The sequence below is a fragment of the Phaethon aethereus genome (genome assembly GCF_964289735.1).
Source record: "Phaethon aethereus genome assembly, chromosome: 15".
NCBI classification, from domain to species: Eukaryota; Metazoa; Chordata; class Aves; order Phaethontiformes; family Phaethontidae; genus Phaethon; species Phaethon aethereus.
The window spans coordinates 18,100,066-18,119,029 of record NC_138591.1 but is presented as its reverse complement, the minus strand read 5'-3'; the positions used below and the strand labels follow the sequence as shown (position 1 = coordinate 18,119,029).

The 18,964-nt window shown below is 47.6% G+C and overlaps 1 protein-coding gene across 1 annotated transcript; it reads left to right on the top strand.

The window, feature by feature from the left end:
- Window positions 1–4,302: 4,302 nt before the first annotated feature.
- On the top strand, window positions 4,303–18,216 carry CCNF (cyclin F; the record flags this gene model as incomplete). The annotated part of the gene is made up of 18 exons (XM_082006797.1): window positions 4,303–4,474; window positions 6,074–6,076; window positions 7,827–7,981; window positions 8,409–8,515; window positions 9,464–9,531; window positions 10,314–10,507; window positions 10,865–10,918; window positions 11,488–11,592; window positions 12,157–12,234; window positions 12,630–12,781; window positions 13,615–13,779; window positions 14,390–14,513; window positions 14,887–15,067; window positions 15,514–15,601; window positions 16,172–16,271; window positions 16,583–16,713; window positions 16,899–17,068; window positions 17,600–18,216. 18 exons carry the CDS (start codon window positions 4,303–4,305, stop codon window positions 18,061–18,063), a joined length of 2,511 nt encoding a protein of 836 aa, XP_081862923.1. The 3' UTR covers window positions 18,064–18,216.
- Between the last annotated feature and the right edge of the window lie 748 nt (window positions 18,217–18,964).

Below are 18,964 nucleotides of genomic sequence, written 5' to 3'. Positions count from 1 at the left end.
AGCTCCCATGAGCCAACACACGGGCACGCATCTGCTCGCTGATCCCGTAACGTCAGGTGCTTGTTTCACCTTGTGCACTGAGACTTCAGACAGCACCAGCAGGAGCCAGAGCACCCTTTTCAGGAGAATAAAACTCCCTGCAGGCCTCGTCTGCCAAGTCATTTGTCGCTAAAAGCCATGTTCACTCTTCCTCTGCCTCGGTGGGGACAGACCTGGATTTCGGAAAGCCCTGCATTAACCTACTTCATTCAGATAGCCTGATCCTTGTTCATTTACTACCGTGGAGTAGTACTACTTGTGGAAGGCAGTGAAATTATACGCAGCAGTACTAAGCAAGATGAAAATTTGTAAAATGTAGAGCTCCTGCTTCTAAAATATCAGTGCATTCCTTTTTGGGTTAGGGCTTCTGCACTGAGATGTCCTCAGAGTTGGGAAAAACAACCCCAACAACAGCTGCAGGTTGATGCCCCATCATATGGGTTTGATGCCACCTCGTGGTAGTTTCATGGCCGATGGGCAAGGGAAGGTTTCCACTCTTCTGGGATGTTTCTCGAGCATCTTCCTTAGGAAAGAGAAATACGGTTTGGAGAAAGGATGAAGATACTACAGATGTCCTGCTCTGCCCTTGCCCTTCACTGCTGATTTGCAGCACTGCCTCCAAACAGCATTGTTAACAAATGCTAGTATGAACTTAAACCGCAGGGATTGCAAATTATACTCAGTAACGCTATGCGGAAATACCTACAGGACAGGGATGTGGCCGTTAGAGACTACGCTGAGATGTCCTGACATAAAATTTTAGGCACAGTTGCCTCGTCATCTAAGGACCTCAGACAAACACTTCAGATTTGCAGATTTGGAGCAGCTCTTTCCTCCCTTGGAGAGCAACTTCCTTCTCCAGCCCAGCACTTACTATATTGTGCTAAGAGTCTAATAAAGAGCTGAGTTACGTCACCGTTTTAAAAGTGGGACAGGAGAAGTTACAACGACTGGTACCACTATTTCAAATAAAGTTTGGCTCTTTCAAGAGGAAATTGGCTCTCCTACCCTCTCAGTAATTTAGCCTCACGACAGCAGAGGATGATTTGCCAGGAAAAATCATAGAGCATTTCAGCCTTTCATCCAGCAAATGGCCTACGTTGTTTTTGCTTGCCCTTTGAACTGCGGAAAAGATAACCATTTTACAACTGACGGAACATCATAATATACAGATGTTATAATATAAAAATATCATGTTTATTGATTGAATAATCACAGGCTATGTAAAAATTTTAGCAAAACGACTCCCTGTTGCACGCTTTTTTCCCAGCCTCAGGCATCCTCACGTTCAAAATGGCATCACATCAGACCCCGCAGAAACACTAGAACCTGAAGGCAGTATAGCTATGGTGTTGCTGCAGCTGAGCTAATTACTCTTGGGTCTCAGCTTGGCTAATTAACTTCCATGTAGCCCTTTAATACCACAGTCATTTCGTTTTCAATTCCGGAACTACCTTAAACAGTGTTAGTCTGGGGGGAAAGAACCTTTGCAAACCACGCAGCTCCACTGTGCAATGTAGACATATGCCATTTTACTGCATACCTAAGTGAAATTACTTTTGCAGTGGCATGTAATGCAACCTTTAGTGTTCAGGTGCTTGTCTGCAACTTGTTCACCAAACAGAACACGCTCTGAGTGTCTAAATTAAGCTGTTTGTTAACCCGTTCAGTAGCTGAAGACATTAAGATGGGATGCTACATCCGTATTTGTTTATACCACTTTCTGTTAAGTCCTATTTGACTGAAATTCTTCACCTTTGCTCTTTCCTTAAAATCTGCACATTTGACTCTGAACCCAATCCGTGTACAAATTAGGATGGAAAAACAGACTAGCTCTAAAAAGACTTTCAGAAATGCCCATCTGAAAAGGCTTAAAACGCTGGAGTTGCTGAGAAACAGGACACCAGTGAGCGATAATCTGTGTAGCAATTAATCCTCTTTCACAAGTGGACTTGAAAAAGTGAAAGCTTATACTGGCCTCATTAAAAGGTATCTTCAGCAAATTTTCAGTCTTGCCATGGGAATGTCGCTGTTGACTGTGGGAGTATTGCTTAGATGCCATGGTCTCAGGCCCTTGAATCCCTTCATAAGAGGGATCAACACTTTGCCTGAAACTTGAGCTAGTGCAGCAATGTCTCTTGCCCCCAGAAGAATCACAGGTTTGGCAGTATGGTGAGTAAATGTTACACCTGTGTTGAGTTTTGTTTAACTCACAGCAATCGAAGCAAATAAAGACTTTCATCGTCTTTACCCTCACTTCCACGGCCAACAGATGTGAAGGGAGCAGAGAGGCATTCTGATTTAGGAGAAACACAACCCTCTGCCTGCTCTTCAGTAGAGAAAGAAGCATGATAAATAAGGGAAACCTAGCTCAGGAACTGGCAACCGTGACTAAAACATGCAATAATCACGCTTTTTCCTCTGTAGGTACAGACTCTTAACTGTGTAATGCCTTTCCAAGAAGGTGCAAAGTGTGAAGGACAGCGTATCCAACCTGGTGTCCAGCTGCCTGTTGGAGAGGGCGCAGGTCCCACTCCCATCCCATCTGCCGGCTCTGGGCAGGGGCTGCAGACACCACAGGCTTTCGAAGATCTTGCCAGATGGTCATGTTTAGGCAGCGTGAATCCCACCACACACCGGTCAGCCTCTGAGCTGGTCTGTCTGTCCGTGATAAAACCACCTGGATGTTCTGCCATCTGATTCCAGAGAGGACAAAACAAGCCAAAGTTTACTGCTTCTGAAAATCTCAACTCCCATCTCCCTGTGCCCACCTCAGTTTCAGTTATACCCTGGCCCTCAAACATGACCTTCCCCGTGCCCTGCCTTCCTCTGCTGCTGCAATGTCTGGAAAGAATGGGATCTACCTGAGGAGACTCTGCACCGCAGATCACCTATGACTCAAGGAGCATCTCCTGCTGATATTTTAGTTCTCTGCGGGGAGCTGGTTATTCATGTTTTGTTTGCTGGTTCAACTTACTTTTAGTTGACAGAAACAGCTGTGAGGGGGAGAAGAAATAAGGAACAAAAGCCGACAGCATGATTAACTTTTTAACTCAAAACACTTCTCAATTAAAAGCAGCTAAATATTCTTTGTGCTCCTGGTAACGCTTTTCCATGTCAGCAGCTGCCCAGGAATATTACACAGTTTTATGGCTGGAGGAGGAGGTGGATCCACCTGGGAGAAAGCCTGTCCAGAGCAGCTCGTCCCCCGTGGTCACTGCACAGAACTGCGGGGCTGCCAGTCCCAGCATGGCCAATGTTGTGGTGTGCGGTCAGGGAAGGCACCAAGCCGCTGAGCTCAGCGTCCCCACCGATAAATTGAGATCACTGGTGAGATTTCAAAGCTACCCCAACCCCTTGTGTGTGCGCAGAAAAGCATCCAGAATTTCATGGTCTACTGATGAAAAATACTTGCGAAATCTAGGGTTGTCCTTTAATAAAACTCATACACGCGCTACCAGGAAGAAACCTCGGCCGCGCTGATGATGTTTATTCAAAGTACACAATGTTGGGAAGGTTTCCAGCCACGCCAAATCGTGACACGGCCGGTTTATGTCCCACAAAGCTAGAGCTCCTCTTCTTGCTGCTTTTCTACAACACTCACAAAAGGCTTCAGATGAGCTAAAGCAACACCTGATTTTCCCCTTCGTCGCTTTGCCTGCCTGCCAGCCTTTTCAACACACCTCTTGATCTCTCCCTGCTCTTTGCCTTCGGAGGATCAGGGCTTGCCTCTGAATCCTTGACTCAGCTTTGAACTTTGACTCCTAATTGTCTTCTTAATTCCCCCTCACGCAAGTCCCTGAAGAGCAGGAGCAGGGCTCCGTGCTGGGGAAGGTGCGGGGCCGTGTTCAGGACACGAGCAATGGGCTCTGTCCGGGCAGCCCTGCTCCTTCCTCCGGCCGGCGCGTCCTCCCTCCCAGCGCTGACACCCTCAGGCCCCGGACGCTCAGGGTTGGAAGGAATGAGGTGGAAATAAGACACGAGGGTTCCCTCAGCCTGGTGTAGCTCCCCGGGCCGGGCAAGCCTCGGTGCCGGAGCAGGTGGGTGAGCGGCACCGCAACGGCAGGGAAGGCTGCTGCTGGCGCGGGCCGTGCGTAGAGGAGGGAATCACGGCCCACGGGGGGACCCTGGCCGCGGGCTCCCACCTCCGTGCTGGGCCCCGGGGGAGCCCTGAGAGGAACGGGCGCGCAACCGGCGCGGCTGTCATGGCAACATCCCCCCTCCCCTTACGGGGGGAGGGGGGGGGGTCCTCGCCCCGTACGCATGCGCCGCGGGCACCGTGTCCGCGAGGTGCTCGAACCGCCAACTGCCCCAATTCGAATTCGCATCCTCGACGTCCAATCACGGCCCGCGGGGCGGGGCGGGCACCGCCTCTCGTCAGTCTTCCGGCCAATCACGGAGTCTGCTGTGTTTAAAAAAAAAGTGCGCGCGGCTGGTAGGCGTCTCTCAGGAGAGCTGGGCCTATCGCGGGCGGGAGGAGCTCCGGCCGCCCCAGGGAGACGCCTCGGAGGCGTGGCCTGGGCGGAGCTCGCCGCCGGCGCCTTCCCTGACCCTCGCTGAGCGGCGAGGGGGCGTGGCTGAGGACCGGGGGCGTGCCCTCCCGCGGGAAGCCCCGCCTCCCCGCCGGCCGGTTCGGTCCCGCCCCCTCGCGGCGCCCCTCACTCGGAGCCGGTCTGGGCGCGGCGGCCGGCGGTGCCGCTCGGTCCCCCGGGACGCGCCGCGATGAAGGCGGGCGGTGAGTGCGGACCTGGCGGTGGGCTCTGGGGTTGCCGCTTCGTCCTTCTTCCTCCCTCCCCATCAGCTCCGAGGGGCGCCAGCGGCTCTCCCGTGGCCTCCGCGCCCGCGCCGGGCCGCTCCTGAGGGGGCTCTGAGGGCGGTGGGGACGGGAGGGCAGCGCCCCGGGCGAGCGGGTCGTGGCCCGGGCACCGCCGCGGCTCCCGCCGGCGCCTGAGGGGCCGCCGGGGACAGCAACGGCTGTGGGGGCCGGCAGCGGCGGCTCGGCGGGGCCCTGGCGGCCGCGCGCCGAAATTCAAACGGCGGCGGGGGGCGGCCCGGGCGGGGGGCTCCGCCTCGGGGGCACGGCCCGGCGCGGCTGCGGCTTCCCTGGGCCTCCCCGAGCTCCCGCGCTCCGAAGCCAGCGTTAAAAAATGTCCGCTGCCGGCAGAGGAAGCTGCGAGGCGCCTTCGAACGAGCTGGGCGCAAGCCGGTGTGCGGGCACCTCCGTGCGAGCATCCGGAGGAGCGGGGCCCCGCTCTAAGGGTGGCCCAGCGGCGGCACAGGTTGCCCAGAGCGGCTGTGGCCCGGGGCAGGGCGGCTGGACCGGCCCGTCCCCAGGGGTCTCGTCCGGCCTCGACCGCTCTGGTTCTGTGAAGCAACAAGTTGAGGGTTTCCCCGTGCGACTTCCCGTCTTCTGACGTTGGATTTTCCCCTTCCCTCAGCTGCCCCCGTGCCCCGGTGCTCCCAGCCGGGCCGATTGTTTGTACAGGTTTAACTGGCATACCAGTGTAGAAGCCCATTTCTATTTCATGGCAATAATACTGCTAGAATTTTCCCCAGAGAGGGGAAGAGGATGAGAAGGACAGCGGTATTGTGCCCGGCACATGTCAAAAAGTTTTTATTTTCACGGGAATAGCTCTTTTTTAATCAAAGACAGGTAAGGTACGTGCTGCTGGTGAGACATTGGATGCTGTTTTATGTCAGGCTGGGGGTTCATTTCGCTAAACCTGAAGTGCTAAGGACGTTAACAGCATATATGAACAGAAAAACAGGTACTCCCACAGTGGTAGCCATGGCTCATGGACCCCCAGGCTCCTCTTGAGGATCCTGCCGACAACCCAGATAACCTTCCCTTTACAAACTGACAAACCTGTATTAAGTAAGCACGTCTGATGCAGCAGCTTTGCTTGGAACAGCTTGTCTGTAAGCTCTGCAGCGGCGGCACGGTCTGGGCACTTCCCCGTTCTGCAGACGGACACGCTCAGAGGTGGCTGTAACCGGCCGGTCTATACGGGTTTTTTTTTTCCATTCTCTGCAGCTGGTAAGAGCTGTCTTATCTTCTCAAAGAGAAAAGCAACGTGTTGCTTCTCCAGTCTCTCACTTGAAGTTCTGCGTGAAGGACCGGAGGTTCCTATGAGATCACTTTCCGTATGTCAGGTTATAACCAGGGGATGTTAAACACCTACAGTAGAAGAGCAGACCAAAGGGGAAAAAATATTAACAGAGAAGAATACTTGCCTCGTTAAAATTCTCCATCTTCACCGTGACTTTCATTGTAAAATTGTTTTTCTTTCATTGTAAAAAGGGAGCTTGAGACCTGCGTCATTCTCTCAGCTTGTGCCTTTGACCCTATAATCTAGTGCGACTACGTAGCTCTGACTTCATTTACTTCACAGATAATATGGGGTGGCTCGGTATATGTATTATACTGCTGCTATTGCTCTGCTGTTTTCATTTACGTCAACAAATATTCAAACTAATAATGAACTCCCTATTTGGGTACACAATGCTGGCACGTGCGTGTTGCACAGTATTGGGCTCCCTAGTGGAGTCTGTGTCTTTTATTAAACTTTTTTTAGGAAAAAAAAGCCAGTAAATAGATTTCCCAAGTATAATGTCTTTGTATGAGATGTAGACCAGATTTAAAAAACACGACCAAGAAATCTTCTGTAATAAGGACAAAGGCCCTGACGTGGTCCTTTAATTTGTGGAACTCAAGCTTTCACTTCAGACTTTATTTTTTGAGCCCTCATGTCTGCAAAGAAAATGTTTGGCCTTTTTCCTGTTGCTCATATGGGCTGCTCCTGAGAGCTAGAAGAGGCTGACATGGGAATGAGCAGCGCTGGCCTCTCCACCGCTGCACGGCAGGGTTCTGAAAGGCATGGCACGAATCGGGATTAATTCCGGTCCTTCTACCCAAGCGCCACACTGTGAGGGTCATCCTTCGCTGCCGCTTGCGCGGGCTGGAGGTGCAGAATGTGCTTCCCCCCCCCCTCCCCAGCACCTTTCACCGATTGGAATTTCTGCCGTTCGTTAGTTGGATCGTTGTGGGTGTTGGGGCTCCCAGGAGATGGAAAAGGGATGGGGCTTTCTACCACGGAGCGCGAGTCTCTACCAGCGAGCGGTACTCGTGTGCTCTTCTTGGGTTTGCCTTATCTGTTAGATCGTTTTCTTCTCTTGGCGAATGCAGTGAGGGTAAACTCTGTCTTAATGCGGAGCGGAAGATGCAGGTGATGCCTTAGTCTATGAACGCTACAAGATGCTGAAGCTTCAGCAAAGGGCTTCCTGGTTCTTGGGGACCTTCCCTGAGCACCTGTGGCAGCAACTGGCTGCTTCGAAAGCTGGGCTGTTGGCTGGGGCTGGTTTGGGTCTTAACTTCCTAATCTCTCTGGTCACATTCCAAGGACCACTATGAACTGAGAAGTTGGGGCGGGGGGGTAAACGGAGAGTAAAGCAGCGAAAGTTTAACTAAATGCAGTCAAATGATGGAGTTAGGGCATGGAAGGGTTCTCCTCAATGAAGATGACTTGAGCGTGAGCCATCCCTTCCGAGCCTCTTGGCTTAATTGACTAAATTGAACGAGTCACTTACTGCTTTGTGCCTTAGTCTTATGGCATTGTGTGACACGTGCTAAATTTCTCCAGGATTAGTACGTTTGAAGAAGTATCCTATGCTGCAGTAAACAGGTAACTCAAGTAAACACGTGTTTATGTATGTGTATGCTCTGCAGTGCCCTTTTCCCTTGTACTGTTCCACCACTAACCGAGGTGTCCCGTCTTTTTGTTTTCCAGTGATTCACTGTAGATGTTCCAGGTGTTTTTCTTTCCCTTCAAAGCGAAGGATAAGAAAACGGCCTCGAGTCCTGACGTTGCTAAGTCTGCCCGAGGACGTTCTGTTTCATGTTCTGAAGGGTCTTCCTGCCGAGGACATCCTCTCGGTCAGAGCTGTGAGTCTGCTCCTGCTTCCCCTCTGCCGCGCGCCATGGCTCACCTCTGCCTTTAGGAGCCAGCACACGGAGAAGGCTGGCTTCTCCTGTCAGAGTGAACGGGAAGGAAACCAAAGAATACACGCAGTAATTAGATTTTTGCCATCCCAGTCGCAGTTTTATTTCTCAGTACTCAAGCTCAAGAAGACTAGCAGCAGTATTTGAGTGCTCTCTGTAAATTTTCTGTGGGAGTTGTCCTGCTACATCACCGTGGCGGAACAAATTAGTTTAGTTTGGCACCTCTTGCCTTAATGGTGATTAAGCGGGTAACGGGTTATGATTAATTTGTGATTAATTAGTTACCTATCTAAAATTAGACTGCAAGAAACTATTTTTCTGTCAGTCCCTTTATTTTTAGTAATTACTATTTTACGCTCCCCCCTTGCAGGTGCACTCACACCTTAAGTACCTTGTGGATAATCATGCTAGTGTTTGGGCATGTGCAAGTTTCCAAGAAATATGGCCTTCTCCAAACAATCTGAAGATGTTTGAAAGGTAAGCTGTAAGAATCAAATTTGCCTGACTCTGTAGAAGAGGGTGTTTGAAGGTAGCTATACAATTCTGATCAGTTCTCACTGTAAGTGGGGGATCTGACTTTCCCTTTTCGTAGAAGTCTTTGCTTAGGATGATGAAGAATTGTTGATTGCATGTGTAAGGCGCAGCTTATAACTGCTGTTCCTAACTGGAGCAGGGCCCATTGCATATACCAAAGTTATTTCTCTTTAAGGACATTAATATTCCATATTGGAACATAGCACGTTAACTACAAAGTTAGTGGTACTTCCATATGAACGTGCAAGTGAGATCAGAGGCTCGAGATCATAACCATGTTTCTGAGATGGCTTGGTCACTCCTTGTGCAAACCAGCATATTGAAAAATAGGTAAATTTTGGGATTAAAACGAGTGAGTTTGAAAGGGTAATGATAAATCCGCTTAAAAAGGACAGAGAGTATAATATTTTTATCCATCTGATTTGAAGGGAATCTGTCGTGGTTCAAACCACATCAGTTTGAATGTTGTGGTTATTGTTTTCCTTCTGACTATTGCTGCTTTGGTGCATGTGTTACGGTCTTTCTGAAGACGACTACTCTGTGCATGTTGGTTTGGAAGGGAGGAGTGCGAGGGCTTGATGCGCGTCCGTGAGGGTACAAGTACCAAAACGTGTTGGGGCATTCTGGCATTGGGCACATTGCACGGGAATGGGAAACGGTTCCTATGAATTGTCAAATTATCCTGGACATCGGCATACGGAAGGGTATTGGTGCAGCAAGAAAAGCCTCGGCGTAACTTCGGTTTAACTTCAGTAGTGAAAGCAGGGATGCTTCTGGCTGGTGACCACCACGGCCACAGCCTGGCCTCCACTGACGTAACCTGTTTGAGGACGTGGGCCTGGAAGCACCTGCTGATTTCAACCCCGTGTATCTTCTCGGTTTCCCATTCAGGGCTGCTGAAAGGGGTAACTTTGAAGCTGCTGTCAAGCTGGGGATAGCGTACCTCTACAACGAAGGCTGTAAGTGTGGGAGCTTGTACTTGGGTCTTTGGGGAAGATGGCATGACAGAAGGAAATGTAGATGAGCTAAAGGCTTATTTATAGATACAGATCAAACTAGTTGTCTCATCCTAAAGTTGGCACTTTTACTGGCTGCCTACAAAGCTCTTTCTCCTGTACCAAACGCTGATGCTTTTGTACCCAGGCTCTGGCGCGGTGAAGTGCAGAGCCCGTTTGCTGTCATCAGTGGGGGGTTAGGTCTCATTTACTATGATTCCGCTTCACTTTTACCCTTCGGTGCAGCTCAAGCACTGGCCACTGAGCTGCTAGCTGTTAGATGTGTTAGGGCACGGCTCCTTTCTAAAAGGAGTCAATGCGCAGCTTATGAATTCGTGTTTAGGAGTTACCCTGTGTAAACTTCCGATCAAACTTGGCTGCTCCCCCTTGTTACGAGAGGGACTGGCCGTGGGCAGGAGGAGCCTCCTTGCCGAGGGTCCTGGCGAGGCAGGTGACTTGCACACCCATTTGTTTGTCCACTGGCAAGAATTAACATTGCTTTTAGTGCTGGTACTCGCAGAATGCGCACACGCCCTCCCAACTTAGGGTTAGGTGTTCCTAAAGACTGATTGTAGTAAGATTTTTCTTCTTTTGCCATCTCCATGATTTTTAAGGCTTTAAAGGGAAGACGCTGTTCAGTCTTTTCCTGATTGTATCCTGTTGTCTGTCTTGGCCTGACTAAATGCTAAGCACACGTTGTGAACAAACTCTAAATGGTTTCTGGCTGCTTTTTTTTTGTTGTTCAGTGTCCATCTCCGACGAGGGTCGTGCAGAAGTGAATGGATTAAAGGCATCTTACTTCTTCAGTCTGGCGGAGCGTTTGAATGTGTGCGCAGCCCCATTTATCTGGCTTTTTATCCGTCCTCCCTGGTCCTTGAGTGGAAGCTGTTGTAAAGCTGTGGTCTATGAGAGTCTCAAAGCAGAGTGTCAGTTGGAGAAAGTAAGATTTCTTTCTGCCCTTGGCTTTAACAGAGGCTAGTAGCTGCGTGTAGTTATTCTGGAAAGAAATATTTTTGTTTCCGCAGGGAGCTCCTATGCTCTTGTTGCTTAAATGACTGTCGATCAATCATTAAAATGAGTTTATTGCCAAACTACACTTGGTATATCATGACTGCCGCAGGCCTGTACTGTTTCTTCAGAGAGATTCAGTGCTGTCTGAATGATAACGAAACATTGAGAAAAGCAAGGGGGAGGAATGATTGAAAGGCAAACAAAATTGTAGTCTGGAATTACTAGCAAAAATTGCTATTGTTCTTTGTTTATCTTTAACAATGCTTTATCTTGATGCTTTCTTCAGGCTCAGAAAGGATCTATTCTCCACTGCTTGGCTAAGGTCTTGAGTCTCTTTGAGGTGAGCAGTGTTTCTGATTTGATGTGTTTGAGTACTTTTTTTGGTGATCCTAATGCTGTTTACCTTGATTTAAACACAACAATAAAAAAAAAAAAAGCCAAATGCTCTTATATTCCTCCAGTGGCTTAGGAATTTCTATTCTCATGAGTTTAATTTACTCGTCATTTAAAGGAACATTATCAACTTGGTTTATTGAATTTTACAAACAGTGAAATTTAGTTTTGGCTTGATGGTGGGCTTTGCAGTGTGTTCAGGTCTCAAAGGAAGCCTTCCAGTTATAATGCATATATATGAAACCAAAACAAAACACAAGCCTTCAGTGGCAAGCAAGCCAAAAAGCTTTTGTCCAGCTGAGGAAAACCACTAACTGCTTCCTGAGCCTGGGTCTTCAAATGGCAGCACTGAGTGGCTGTGGGAGCACCCCTCGTAGTCTGAAGGGGACTCACAACTGGCTGGCTCTGCTCTGTAGCTTTCAGGACAGAGCTGTTCCGTAGCTTCGGAAGTATTGAGATCTGACATCCAGTTGGCTGGACAGCAGCAAAACCGCCGTCATGCCTTTCTGTTCTTAGGATGAAGAAAAAAGAAAAGAATCCCTTGAAATGTTTGAAGAATCTTCAAAGCAGGGTTGTTTAAACAGCTCCTACCTCCTTTGGGAAAGTAACAGAAAGGTTGCTGTAAGTAGTTGTGGGTTTTTTGTCTCAACAACTTTTTCACTGTAACTTCTGGACCTCTGTTATGTGCAATGAATGTACACAGAAAGAAATTGCTGTTCCTTGGAGCTCACCTCCTTCGTAAACAAGGAGAGCGCCAAGAACTCTCTCAAATGAGCTTCGGGTCTGCCTTGGTGTTTAAAGTGAGTGAGTCTACGAGCAGTTGTAACCGAGGTGCAAGCAGAAGTTCCTTGATAGTAACTCTGCTAAAGGCACAGGCACTGCTGGCTAGTCATCGTATGGCTCACTTGGGAGCGGGGAGGCTGCCTGCATTGCCACTAATAAAGCTGCCAAAGCTCTCGTGTTGGAATCCCAAGTGACCTGTCTCGTTTCCTGTGAGACCTCGGCCAAGAACTGAAGAAAGTTTCTTAAAAACAGCGTTGTCGTCGTGCTGAGAAACAGGCTGGTTGCCGAAATAATCGATGTACCCACGGGCAGTGGTTTTCCTCTCAATATCAGTACTACAGTCCTTCTCTTTGTTGTGTAAAGGTAACGGTTTTTGAAATCTGTTTACATTCCTCTCTGTAGATGTCAGATCCTGGCAGATACCTCCAAAGTCTCAGGAAGCTACGAGACTACGCAGCAAAGGGCTGCTGGGAAGCACAGGTAAGACTGACTTTTCCCAGGAAAACAGGCTTTATTAAACGGTCTTTTCTACCCTGCCATTGTAGGTTTAGACTCTTCCCTTTAGAAGCAGAGTCAAAATTGCTGAATAATATCTATATGTGCATGTGTGCGTTTACTCTGCAAGTCCCCCTCTTTTGGAAAATACTGCACGCCTGTGGTATAATCCAAGTAAAGATGCATCTTTAGATAGACTTAAAAGCCTGCCCCAAATAATGTGTGTTTTCAACATTTAAGCCAAACTAAGAACTACTGATTCAAATAGTTTGTCATGCTTGCTCTCTGTATTCAGCAGGAAAATTACAGGACTGTCCTGTGCTGCCTTAGTTTGCATTTGGTAAAAAAAATTACTTTCTTTTGTGTGTTCTCTACTACAGATAGCGTTAGCCAAAGCTTGTGGAAATGGAAACCAACTGGGATTAGAAGCAAAATCTTCCAATGAAATGGTGTCTCAAATCTTTCAGGCTTCCCTTCCTGTCAGCAAGCAAAGCATCTTCACCGTGCAGAAAGGAATGAATGAAACAATGAGGTAAAAACTCCGACCCGGGAGTCAGGCCACACAGCAGAAACCGTTGCTTATTTCCCTCGACATGTGTAGAGGGAAACAAATCTAGAATGAGGTCTGTTGGAAGCTGGAACTTTTTGCTTTGCTCTTCTGTGATGCATTACGTACAGAATCACTAAGGTTGGAAAGGACCTTCAAGATCATCAAGTCCAACCATTAATCCAGCGCCACCGTGTCCCCTAAACCATGTCCTGAAGCGCCACATCCACACGTTTTTTGAACACTTCCAGAGATGACAACTCCACCACCTCCCTGGGCAGCCTGTTCCAATGCCTGACCAAATGTACAATCTCTTGTACAAACAGAGAAACGCGTGACGTTCCGCAGAGGAAGTGGCAGAGCCCTTATTTCAAGCCCCAGTGCAGAACTGAAGTGAGGGGCGAAAGGGTTTTTTTCTGGACTGTAAATTCTTGCACTTGGCAAGACTAACAAGTTCTGCAGGCACTGTTTGACTTGTTGGAGCTATAATTACTCTCTAGTTGTCTTAGGTGGCCTTTAGCCTCCTAACTGGTACGCCCTACCCTTTCTTTGTGCAAGTGCCTATTATAGGATAGTTTCTAATTCCATTTCACAAACGACTTAAGACGACTGTTGACCCATCAGAGATTAACATGCCTCTGGTGGCGAATCCTTATCTCAGTGCAACCTGGCATTTTTCTGAAAGTTCTTTTGCCGAAATTTCTTGGCTTGGAACTTTTGAGTGGGGAAGGGACTCGGTAACTAGTCGCGGGGAGGGTGTTCGGCACGGGTTTGAATGGCTTCTAACTGCACAGATTGCATCTCTCTTTCCTTTCTAGGTACATCCTGATTGATTGGCTGGTAGAAGTGGCTACCATGAAAGACTTTTCTAGCCTATGCCTTCACATGACAGTGGGATGCGTGGATCGTTACTTGAAGCTGAGACCTGTACCACGGGCTCGACTCCAACTTTTGGGAATAGCCTGCATGGTCATTTGCACACGGTAGGGGTTCTGACTGGTGAACAGAGGTGGTTATTGTGATCACTCAAATGCACTTCTGCAGCTCAAGATTCCACACACACCCCTTGCTAATAATAATACTGGAAAGAAGTTTTGGCTTCTTTGTGAACTGTGTTCACGTACCAAACACAGTCTCTGCAAATGAAACACAAAATGTAATTCCTTGAACATGTTTTTAAATCTGAAAAGACTCCGGAGTGGTGGATTGGCCTAAATGCGTTCCATCAGCAACTGAAGTCTTTCATACCATGTTGGCACGAGTAACCCATAAGGAACAACTGCAGCGGTGGTGTTACCTACTTGAGTCTGTTAAGCTCGTATGAACTGCATGGTGTGGTGGAAAATTATTCTTCTGTGTTAGTTTCCTTAATATCTTGCATCTTAACCTAGGAGAGGTTTCATAAATGAGGAATGTTCTAGTAGGTGGTTCCTGCTGTTCTCTTTCCTGGTCTGTACCTGGGAAAGTACCTTATAAAGTTGTTTAACTCTTTGGTCATCTTGGGTGCTTTTATTTGCCACGCAAACATCAGTTTGCAAACACACAAACTCCCTTTCTCCTGGGGCTAACTGTTCATATTATTTCATATTGCAGTTTCATCAGCAAAGAGATCTTGACAATACGGGAAGCTGTGTGGCTAACAGACAACACTTACAAATATGAAGACTTGGTCAGAATGATGGGCGAGATAATTTCTGCCCTAGAAGGAAAGATAAGGGTGAGTTTGGAAAGTGGATGGAGTATTTCATCCCTTGGGCTGCTGCTGAAGTCAGGCTGTTGTCATTGGCACTTCTCCTTATCTAAGATGTTGGGGTTTTATGTGAGCATTCTCAGTCAGCTGTGGAGACCATGCATATTTCAGAGCATGCGGATACAAAACTCTCTGCTGTTCTGTAGAGATTAAAACTTAAGTTTTAAGAGGCCACTTATTCTTTCACTGGAGAATGTTTCAATGTCAGTGTAGTAGTTAAAAAAAAAAAATAACAAAAAAAACCCCTGATATAATGAAAACAGTATCTCCTGGAAATAACTGTCCTAAATACCTGGTGCTCGTCTTGTATTTCCAACCTCTGCTCTCCTTTCTGCACTAGATACCTACCATTGTGGACTACAAAGAAGTATTGTCAAACATAGTCTCGCTGGAGAGGAGAACTCTTCACCTGTACAGCTTCATTTGTGAACTGTCGCTCCTAAACACAAGCCTCTGTGTGTATTCCCCGGCTCGGCTGGCTGCCGCAGCACTGCTGCTGGCCAAGCTACTACACAGGCAAGGTAAGGAACCTTACCTTAAGTGCAGTTGCAGCATGGTATGTCAGTCTGCCTTGTCTTTTTAGGGAGCCTTTGGGGGTTTTTTTTGGTGTTACTTTGTCTTTAGGCAAGATGTCCCAGTTGCTGGGGTGGCGGGGGAAAGAGAGGGACAGGTATAAGACTTCAGAATGAAAAGTTGAGTTCAGTCTATTTTACCTCTTTGATGAACAAGAGTATTAGCATTGGACTACGCAAGCTTTGTGTTTCAGTGGGACTGAAAATTTCTATACTTAGGTACAACTTCAGTTTGGGAGGTAAACCTATCCTTGAAGCTAATGGTGAACTTGAACAAACTATATACGGGCATAAGCTTGTAAAGATCATGATCTTTATCCCATTAAAAAAAAAAATCTTTCTGATTACAGAACTATTACGCTTTGTGAAATGGTAATATGTATTCTCTTCTCCAGCACACCCCTGGACCAGCCAGCTGTCCGAGTGCACTGGTTTCTCTCTTGAAGACCTGTTGCCCTGTGTGCTAAGTCTCCACCAAAAGTGGTAATAGTTTTGGAACTCTCTTGGGAGGGCACACGAGTACTTGGATTCCAGCTCTTGCAGACATGCTGCACCTGTACAGTCAGCCCTTCCCAGTGAAGGAGGTGGCTTTGGGAAACTGCCTTTCTCCCCCCAGCACAAGGCACTAAGGCCTTAGGCGCTGGTTCAGGGACAGCTATTTTATTTCTCCCAAGTGGTAGTGGCCCTGGGTTACAGAAAATGTGATGCTCCTCAAGGCTTAACAGGTTTCAGCTTGCCAAACAGCACTATTTTCAGAAGACTGCAACTGGCTTATTGGTGAGCTTCAGAAGGAGTTCCAGCAGCAAAAGTATCTCATTTTTTAAAGAGTACAAGGCAAATACCTAGTTTATCTCAAGGAACAGAAAAGGAATTAGATGTTCATCTGCTTAGAAGCCAAGTGTCCTGGCTAGCTGCTTAGCAGCTCTGCCGACACACCAACTTCCTTAGCACAGAGCTGAGGTGGAGGGAGGGAAAGTGCTTAAACTGGCAGGTTTTGTTAACATTGCTTCATATAACCCATTCTAAGATTGGGGCTTTAATCGTTCTTTCCAGTTTCCACGACGATGTCCCAAAGGATTATAGGCAGGTGTCCTTAACTGCAGTGAAACAACGATTTGAAGATGAGCGTTATGAAGAAATAGGTAAAGAAAAGGTGGGTGAGCCCTTTGTCTTCCTTTGCTGATGTCCGACACCCAGAGCAAAGCTACCCTATGGCAGGATGTATGGGAAGTGGGTTCTAGCTTTTAAACTTTTGGAGGAGAGAGTATCTAAATAAAGTGGTAGTTTTAAACTTGATCTGCAGGGGACTATAACCACTGTTTGAGTACATGCGGGAAGAACTCTCTGGGATAGATTTCTCCTAGAAAATAAAGATAAATAGCCACCTTCTGGCTATTTATTCCTTCTGGCAATCTCATGGTCTAATTCTTACTGGCTCTTTGTTTCATTCTTGGTTTTTTTTAGATGATGAGTTACAGCCAGCTCTGTTCATTGTTGGGTGTGAAACAGGAGGACCCAGAGCCCAGTCCCTTGCACACGAATGTTGTGGAAATCCAGACTTTCCTTAGCTCTCCCTCTGGAAAGAGAACTAAAAGGCTAGTACAACTCATCACTGTAAATGTCTCTGAAATTAGCATGAGCCTTTGCTCCTCTCTGGTAGCCTGAGGCTTCATTCTTAAATATGATCAATTTTTCTGTAATTACCTTGGCATACCTGTTAAAATAGCTGGAAAAGAGGACTTGGCTTTTAACGTGTGACTTCTGGATTTTCTTGCTACAGGAGGAGAGAAGACAGCATTCAGGACGACAGAGGCAGCTTTGTGACTACACCCACAGCAGAGCTATCCACCCAGGAAGAAAGTCTTCTGGACAACTTCCTAGACTGGAGTTTAGATTCCTGCTCTGGTTATGAAGGTGATCAGGAAAGTGAAGGCGAGAGAGATGGAGATGGTGAGGGTTTTAATCTCCGTATAAAAAGCAGACAAGAGAATTAAAACAGTCTTTTCATCTTTGCTTAAAACTGTTTCTCAGGCAACAGAAGCCTGAACTTTCAGCTGAAGATCAGTTGGAAAAACTCTCCCCCCATGGTTACAAGTGTTAAACTGTTTCAGAGGCTTTCTCTAAAAACATCTCTTTCCCTATACCGCTTCAGAACGCGATGAAGGGGTTTGTAGCTGCTTAGTGTTTCAAGTTTTCAGATAGCACCGATAGTGGACCAAGCGTGATGAATGGCATTTGAAACTCTGTACTACCTGTTTTGCTGACTCTGGGACTGGCTGTTTGTCTTCTAAACAGCTCTTAGTACCTACCCAAGCAGTCGGGGTGGGGGGGGGAAGTTAATCTCTTACACATGGAGGGGAGGGTAGAGCACTAAGTTCACCCTCATTTAAGTAGGCGTAGGGTTTACGCTCTTGCTTGGGTTTTTTTGCTGCTTGGTGTTGCTCAAATCAAAACTAACCTTTTTCTTTTATCATCCCACAGTGACGGGTCCCAGTGGGATCCTGGATGTGACAGTGGTCTATATGGATCCCGCGGAGCACTGCTGTCAGGACTCCAGCGATGAAGACAACCTAGCTGTAGAGTGGGCCGGGCACGCGGCACTGCTGAGGGAGGCTGAGCTGCTGGACGACACTCGCAGCCTCTCAGCACATCTCACCCCAAGAAACCCTACCCTGGAAGGGAGCTCAGGCTACTCTTCAGTCAACAGTGCCAGTCCTACATCTTCTGTAGAAGGCAGCCTTGGAGTACCTCTCAAACCTACCTCAGCACTGTCTCTTGGCAGTGCCATGAAGAAGGAGCCATGCCTGCCTCGTTACTTGGAATCGTGTTTACAGTCAGTCTGTCCTAGGCCTAGTGATGGCAAGTGTGACAGACGGCAAGTCAAGCGAAAAAATGTGGCAGAACACAGTGAAGAAAGGGTGAACTTGGGCTTCTTAAGCCTCTGATTTCTTCATGTTCTTTCCTTTTCTAGGATTCCTGGAAACTATTTCTGTTGTAGTCATACAGGGATGATTGATAGTGAATAATTGTCATTACCTCCAAAAAGAGCCTTTCCCCTCAACCTTGCCTCTGCCTATCTTGTAATTCTATAGCTCACTTCTGGGCTATTTCCTTCCTTGATAGCTGCCTTTTTAAAGTCTTCCCTATTGTCTGATCCCCTGCAAATTAAGATTCTTCTCTACCTATGAAACTTTATAGCTCATTTTTGTCATACCTCACCAGCTACTCCTTGGTGATAAGAAAAGAACTTGTTGTGTCCCTTGCTTCACTGCGAGGCCTGGCACTATAAAAGAGAGGAATTGACTTTGGTTCTCAAGTTACTGGATGTAACACTATGCTTGAATTCTTCCACTTGAAAGACCTTTTTGAGGTTGTGCTGCCTTTTCCTTCTGGCCAGGTACCATCTCACTCAGCTGGTGCTTCCCTTTTCCATGTTTATACCATTTGCTGCACTGATACAAGGTTTTTACGGATACAATCAAGAGGTAAATGAAGGCTCACTGCAGGTCTGAGCTTCTTTTTTACCTACCTCTCAGATGGTTTTAAACCCCACTTGCCTCTGGCTCTAGCTGCCATGTTTTCCTCACCTGAAAAACCCTCCTTCTGTGCCTTAAATGCTTCACTGCCCAGTACTACAGCACTGTGATCTCTGTGAACTGTCAGTCTCTGCTGGAATGCTGGGCTTGAACTGCCACCTCCAGCCCGTGGCTCAGTTTCATTTCCTGTCTCACACAAGTCTTCCTTGCTATTTCCACTCATATGTCCTCGAGGAAAGCACAAATCACTTGAACACTAGAAACCGGCAGCAATTCAGTAAGGGCAGGCACTTTGTCTTACTGAAAGCTC